Source organism: Octopus sinensis, linkage group LG2, assembly GCF_006345805.1.
Source record: "Octopus sinensis linkage group LG2, ASM634580v1, whole genome shotgun sequence".
NCBI lineage: Eukaryota > Metazoa > Mollusca > Cephalopoda > Octopoda > Octopodidae > Octopus > Octopus sinensis.
In genome coordinates this window covers 142,804,284-142,812,321 of record NC_042998.1, presented here as the reverse complement: position 1 = coordinate 142,812,321, position 8,038 = coordinate 142,804,284, and the positions used below count along the sequence as shown (strand labels likewise).

Here is an 8,038-nt window from a genome sequence, read left to right as displayed (position 1 = left end):
CAGCCAAAATCTAGTTTAGAACCATATAATTAATTTTGTATCTATAAACTATTATCTGTACAAATTTTGTTAAAATACATACATTAGTTTTTGAAATATAAAAATTAGAAGTATGCTAGCCGAGTTTTACAGTGTGAGTGGAGCTGACTAAATTTTAAAATAAACCTGCATAAATAGCTGGAATGTGGATAAAAATTACTTAGAAAGAAAGTTTAATGTCTGCAGATGATGATTATCACTAAATAAAAATTTTTAATTAGTTCAATTATTTCCAACCAACTGATGAAGTTGGTTAATAAACACACTAGTTGTACAGCAGGCTACATTTCTAAGGTGAGCGCTAAGCAATGTTGTGTGTTTTCTGCTACGTCCGCGCGCTGCTTACATCAGTTGGTGGTGGCGGTTGTGGTTGATACTCTTATCTCATCCTGTAGGTGAACTTCGTTAGCTGGCTGCTGTTGTTATTACAACTACTACCACTAGCTCGCTCGCTCTTTCTATTATTGTTTGTCTTTCGGTTTTTAACTTTTTACCTTCCCGACCAGTGTATTTCTGTCAAACCCGACATGGCTGAAGCAACTGAACAGAAGGCCGCCGCCACAACCAAAAAAGCAGCAAAAGCAAAAAAAGCTTCCAGATATCCGGCTTACAATACCATGATCACAGAAGCTATCACTGCCCTTGCTGAAAAAGGGGGTTCTTCTCGTCAAGCCATTATCAAATATATTGTCAAACAGTACAAAGTATCTCCCGATGACAAAGGGGCTATAGCACAGTTAAAATTGGGTCTTAAACGTGGTGTACGTTCTGGGGCCTTGAAACAATCCAAGGGATCCGGTGCATCTGGATCTTTCAAGCTCGGTTCAGCTAAAAAGGAAGAGAAAAAGAAGACAAAGGCCAAGAGCGCCGGTAAAACAAAACCAAAGAAGGCCAAGGCTCCGAAGAAAGTAACCAAGTCACCCAAGAAGACAGACAAAAAAGTAAAGAAAGCGAAAGTTGCCAAACCCGTGAAAAAGCCAAAATCACCAAAGAAACCAAAAACAGCTGCCAAAAAAAGTACCAAATCTAAACCAAAGCCAAAGAAGTCTGCATCCAAGAAATAGTTGCTGTTTAAAGGGAGTGAACTAATGTTTCTATAGAAATACTTTGTATACAGACTGCAGCCTCCAAGAATACAACAGAAAACAATCATTCTTCATTACTTAACATCCTGATGTACATATATTATACACACATTGTCTGAGTTCTCGAGCTGCTATCCATCTCAACGACAGCTTCGATAACGTTAGTTGGTGTGAGGAAGTTTTCTCTTGTGATTGCCCCAACTATTTGGTCTGTTAATTCCAGAAACTTTTAAAATCTATATTTTTAGGGCAAAAAAAAAAATGTATTTTGGCTCATCGCTGTATACAAAAATATTTCATCCACTTTTCAGCACATTTCCCATGAATACAAATTAGTTTTGTCATGTTCATCATTCAACTCTCACCTCACCATAATATCTTCGGATATTAAAAAAAACATTTGTACTAAAAACTCATCACCTTAAACTTTTCTCATCGATCTTCATCGATCGATTACTTTAGGGGAAAAACGTTAATATTAAACTTCACTCTGTGAGTGAATCCTGAACTGATCACGCCATTCATTATCCCTCATGAATAATCAAATGCGTATTTATTTAATCACAACACCAGTCCCAACACTGACACTAGTTCAAACTTTCATTATATCTCGCCCACGAACACTGTCTATTTGACTCTGAGAGGGTTCTTGTGGGGATTCATTTTGGAATTTGTCACGTTCCATGTACGTACAAATAAAATATGAACTTTATTTAATGAGTTTCGTTATTTCTTTTATATCCTACATTGAAGATGTCTGTTATAAACAAGATCTATTACTACGTATTATTTATGTTTATCGGGTGGATAAGCTTCTTTAACCATTTTCCAATCAGTGTAAGATGTTGGTTATGACAGACATCGGAGCTATGATTGTTATTTCATATTGCAGATATATTTTCATTTTTCGTCTTGATCACTAAAACTGGAACTGACGAAGATTTGTCCAATTCATGTCGATGTTAACAGGAAGCAGTCGTTTCAAACTGACCAACGGATGTAAACTTTCATTTTTCAAATCAAGGAAACCCTAAATATGCAAGGATTAACGAGACTAAATTATTTAGTCTCGTTATACTCACAGTACTTAAATTGACTGGTTAAACATCTTAATGCGGGTTCCGAAGAGCCAACACTTTAAGGGCAAGTTTAGTCGGTTTAGAGGTGGCCTGTATTAGGCCTAGATATTGTCTTTTAGATTTCGTTCGCTGCGTGTCTTTTTTCCCCCCAGGTCATCTGATCGAGTAAATGTCAAGCGTCCAAAAATACCAGCAATTAATCTTCAGTAGATTACGCTATGAAAGGTATTCCCAGTAGTTGAGGCTGGGTATGATTTAGCTGCTATTTCGTTGTCTGAGTCGTTAACGTTCGCCCCATGTATTTAAACACTGGTATTGCGGCTGCTTGTTTTCGTGCTAGGTCGAGGTAACAGCCAACCTAGTTAGCTCGATTTACTGTTCTGTAAACGTTGTGGGGAAGTGGTATGTCTTCTATCAGATATTTCGTTGTGTGAATAACAAACCGAGATAGAACAAGTTGATTATCGGAGAAGTGTTAATATCGAATATTTAAAATTTAAGGTTCCTTCCAGGTAGCCCTTCTCGGCTATTTTGAACATGTTCCAGATGAACGCGTTGACAAGCGACAGCTGACTGCTGCAAACGGAAATCATCGGTTCACTGAAAGCTTAATTTTTTTCCCTCTAGACTACATCTAGAATTGCATTGTCTTGTCTTCGAAAGACACCAGTATTTCAAGGATTTTAGCTGCTGTTTCTAACAAGTTTAGCGGCTACATAGACTTTAGTTTGTCTGTGATTACTGCTGAATTAACAGTTACTTTAATATTGTTTTGGATGGGAAGGTTGATTTTAAATGCGTAGTAAATTTCCTCCATCTTATGGAGTTAGGATGAAGGACTTTCCTCGAAGTTGGACCCCGGTTTGTATAACAAAATTTAGTGTTCGCACGTCATGTATTTTAATGACAAATAAGTATTACTATAAAACCATAATTTTGATATGTAATCAATGTTATGGACACGTTTGAGCGCTTCTCTATTACGAAAATTAATGTTAGTTGGAAATAAAGGTTTGAAGAAATTTTCAAAGGACTCTATGCTAGTATTTTATTACTGGGCATACAGCGGAAATATTGAAGACGCTTCTGAATTGAAAACCTGCAGCTATGTATTTTATCGACCCTAGAAGACCGAATTTACATTAACATAGCTTTGATTTTGAAAACAATGCTGTTAGGTACAATATTGACCGGAAACTTATTTCTGAAAATTTTTATTCCAAATTTTCACGCAATACTATAAAATTGGAGAGAAGTAGATCCGTTAAATAGATTTTTCTAATCAACTGTTAGTTGCAACAGCGAAGGAAAAACTATAAGCTCAACCTCGGTGAGATAATGCAAGGCACAAAGGGACATAACTGAAGTACAAGCCGGCCGCTGCTCGTCAGCGGTTGACTTCTGCACCAACCCAGCGCTTGTGTAGCCGCCTCTTTATACTTGATCATTAAATAAATGTGCCCAAGGAGAAACTCGCTGTCCGTTCAAGGAATTGAACCACTGAGCCCAGTGGCTCTCAACCATTTTCGCTTAAAGAACCCCTTGATTCCTATTTTACTCAGGTGGACCCACAAAGCCATTTGATGTTTTAATAAAATGCTATTATTTTGATACAAAATATTAAGAATTGTATTAAAAATTCGTTCATTTTGTATATTGTAGAAATATAAGCGATTTATTGCAGATAAACCATAGCAACAAAATCCTATATTCCTCCCAAGGGCGATATGGACCCTGGTTGAGAACCATTGATTTAATCACTTGATCTTGTTTCTTCACATCTAAGTACTTCAAATAAGGTATATTATTGTAAATTGAGTACTAATGTTCAATTTTCAGTTACCGTAAATCCTCGAGTATAGTCCGCCCTTGAATATAATACGCAGCGATTTTTAGGGGGCTGTACCTCTGAAAAACCTAAACCTTGTGTATAATACGCACTCCTCTAACTTTAGTCAAGGAGTTCTATATAACGTCCTTGGTTTGTAAAAATGTATATGGTAACGTCCTATTATTATTGTAGATATAACATGATGCAAACGTAGCTTTTTTTGTGCATTTTGTTTGCAGAGAATAAAGAAATAACTAATAACTTTTAATAAATATTGCTTACTGCATGTTATGGATGATTCTTTTATGACTTCATTGTTTTCTGGCTTAGGTGTTATTAAAGTATTTTCGCGCCCGACAACACAAAATGCGTCTGAATAAACATTGCCGGACAGGAAATAGAGACTCGGACATTGCTTAGAAAATAATTTTTCATTGTTAACCTCGTATATAGGACGCACTAGGGATTTTGACCTTTAAATTTTGGGGAAAAAATGCCGATTATACTCGAGTATTTACGGTATATAATCACGAGACCAACGCAAATGACTAAGACAATCAAAATGCCACATTTCGACTAGTGTACCAAACTGATCTTAGAATTATGTCTTGCTTGTTTTTAGATTTTAAGTTCACCTGGAAGGAATTTTTATCTCTTAATTATTTGGATAATCTCACTTCATGAAATTTTCCAACTCTTTTATGTCACTCGCCTGTGGGTTATCAATCTTCCACCGGTATGTAAATCTGTCAAAATTTCTCGCCTATAGACAATCCCCATCCATTCTCTCTTGGATCTATAGTTTCCTACCTGATCGCACTATCATGGTAACTACTGACGGAGTTTTTTCCGCCCTACTCTCAATCCACTTTGGTGTTTCCCAGAGTTCTGTTCTGTCTCCCACTCTCTTTTCCTTCTGTATATCTACGACCTGCTTGTTGCCACCTAACAACGCCTACTTTTATGAAGATGACATAACTTTTCATTACTCTCTATCCTTCCTCAAACATATCAACCACATGCAGCCAAACAAGTCCTGATTTAATAAACGGAGACACTGAAAGAATACTTCAGTGGGGCCATACCAACATTTCTTTTCACAGTTTTCCGACGTCTGGGACGGTGTTGCTATGTACACTGATACCTTGGACCACGTCCAGAGAAAGAGCCACTCAGTAAATTTGTATTCAATCACTTACAGATACACACCAACTTCTTCCCCATAAGCACATTGGCTCCTCCCCTGTCTTTTCTATCTATACTATAATGGCCTCTGTTCTTCAGAGCTGCCTAGTCTCCTACATCTATCTCTCGGGAATCCCAACCCAGTCTTCTTTCCATCTCTATTCAGTTTTTGTTGAGTTCACCTATTTCGGACCTGCGCTGGTAGTTCAACCTACCCAGAACACCTCGCTCTAATCTCCTCGCTGCTCAAGTCTTATATGGTGCAGTAATAGCACCAGTCTCACTGATCTCGAAAGGCCCACTAAGTCATGAGCATTCTCCCTTCGTCCAGACTCAACAAGTAAAAAAACAATCACTATATTATGTGATACTCTGCCATGTATGTGTGTCTAGGGTATATCTTTCTATCTACACACATACATACATTCACGCATACATACATACATACATACATACATACATACACACACACACATGTATACATACACAGATACATATATTATTATTCTTTTCTACTCTAGGTACAAGGCCCGAAATTTTTTGACGGGGAGGGTGCCGGTTGGTTAGATCGAAAGTATGAAAGGCGGAATTTGACCTTAGAACGTAAAGACAGACGAAATACCTATTTCTTTACAACCCACAAGGGACTAAAACACAGAGAGGACAAACAAGGATAGACAAACGGATTAAGTTGATTTTATCGACCCCAGTGCGTAACTGGTACTTATTTAATCGACCCCGAAAGGATGAAAGGCAAAGTCAACCTCGGCGGAATTTGAACTCAGAACGCAGCGGCGGACGAAATACCTCAAAGCATTTCGTCCGGCGTGCTAACGTTTCTGCCAGCTCGCCGCCTTACATACTATAATTATTGCTATCATGATATAGTGAGAGAAAAAATGTAACATGCATTAAGAAAGAAAACAACGATTTTGCTATGGAATGGTGAAACTACTTTTTCGTTTTCTGAAAAAGCAACGTTTTGGGCTTACGACACTTTTGCATAAGAGCAATGATATACATATATATATTTATAAGATCCTTACAGGTAAGAGATGGCTTCTTAGGAAGTACAAGATACATACATTAAATCCTGACTAGTCTCTTCTACGAGTGATTTTATTCTGTCCACTTCAAAGTCAAAGATTTCTCAGGAAACTGAAGGGTTTTCCTTCCATCCACCAATAAATCCTCCAGTCATCTTTCATAAAATGCTCTATAGAGTTCTTCTCTCACCTTAAACTTAAATACGAAAATCTAGTTCTTAGCCTTTTTGATTTTAGCCACTGTCTTTACCACCAAAAGAAAGAGAAAAAAAATTTCATGTCCCTTCCTTATGAACGGATGGCGAGTAAGAGATATTTTTGACAGATCTAGTCGGCAACCAAAGCCAACAAAAACACGATAGCAGCATTTAGAGATAATCTCTCAGGCCAATAACCTGTCAATTTTCGCATTTCCGGCTATAAGCATTACTATGCCTGTAGAGTTATTTCAAACCGGAAGCGCGATTTCATTTCGGAAGTAATTCCAGGTCAACGATTCTTGACAAAATATCCATAGGCGCAGGCATGGCAAGATGAGTAAGAAGCTCGCTTTACAATCATCAGGTTCAGTCCCACTGTGTGGTATCTTGGATAAATGACTTCTACTACCGCCCCAGGTCGAACGATGCCTTGAGGGTGAATTTGAAGAAAACAGCATAGCATGGTATGTAAAAAAATGCTACAGAATCGCTATTATTGGAATTAAGAAGGTCAGGCTTGTGTAGGATGGAAGATTGCAAAGATAAAGCACTGTACGATGATTTGAGAATGAATGAAACTGAAAATAGATGAATAAAGAAAAGAATGCATGGACAATTTCATAGGGGTGTTGAAGATAATACAGACAGAGAAAAAAGATGGCTATGGATGACTAAAAGTGATTTAAAACCGGAAACGGAGGCTCTGATCTGTGTTGCCCAAGAGAAAGCATTAAGAACGAATTACATCAAATACAGATAACACATCAGAAAGTGATTAGTGCAGAATTTGTGGACAAAATGGTGAAACTGAATGGCATATTACCAGTCAATGTACGCCACTAGCCCAGAAAGAACATAATAGACGTAATGACAATATAGCAGGGATTGTCTATTGGACACTTTGCAACAAGTATGAACTTGACAGAGCAAAAAAGTGGTACGAAGATAAACTCAAAGGCATCATCGAAAATGATAATGCAAAGATCCTATGGGATTTTATGATTCAGTGCGACCATGAGATAGAGAACAGGAAACCAGACATAGTGGTAATTGAAAAAGAAAGCAAACTATGCTGGATCATAGTTATAGCATGCCCAGCTGACAACAAGGTATGCGATAAGGAAGAAAGGAAAGTCGATAGATATAACAAGTTAGCTTGGGAGGTTAAGCAGTTGTGGTCGCTGAAAAAGGTGGTAACAGTACCAATAATTATCGGAGCCCTGGAAACAGTGAGTAAAGGTCTTGAGAAAATCTCGGCATGGAATAAATAGGGGCTGCAATAAGAGTGGAGCACTTGCAGAAAAGCACTGCTTGGATCCGCTCGAATACTCCGGATTGTGCTCGAATAATAATAATAATAGATCCATTGGAATCTCTGTGGAAATCACAATCTACAAAGAGCAAAGGTGTTGTTTGAGTAAACCCCAGACGGGGTCACCGAGAATGAAAATTGCAAAGTCCTGTGGGATACAATGATTCAGTGCGATCACCTGATCAAACATCGGAATCCAGACATCGTTGTGATGAATAAAAAAGAAAGAACATGCATGATAATCGACATAGCATGTCCCGG

At 37.8% G+C, this 8,038-nt stretch overlaps 1 protein-coding gene across 1 annotated transcript; it reads left to right on the top strand.

Annotated features, from left to right (window-relative positions):
• Positions 1–404: 404 nt before the first annotated feature.
• Positions 405–1,836, top strand: LOC115231716 (histone H1.0-B). The gene has a single exon (XM_029801676.2). The coding sequence runs from the start codon at positions 567–569 to the stop codon at positions 1,101–1,103; it is 537 nt and encodes a 178-aa protein (XP_029657536.1). The 5' UTR covers positions 405–566; the 3' UTR covers positions 1,104–1,836.
• Positions 1,837–8,038: the final 6,202 nt, after the last annotated feature.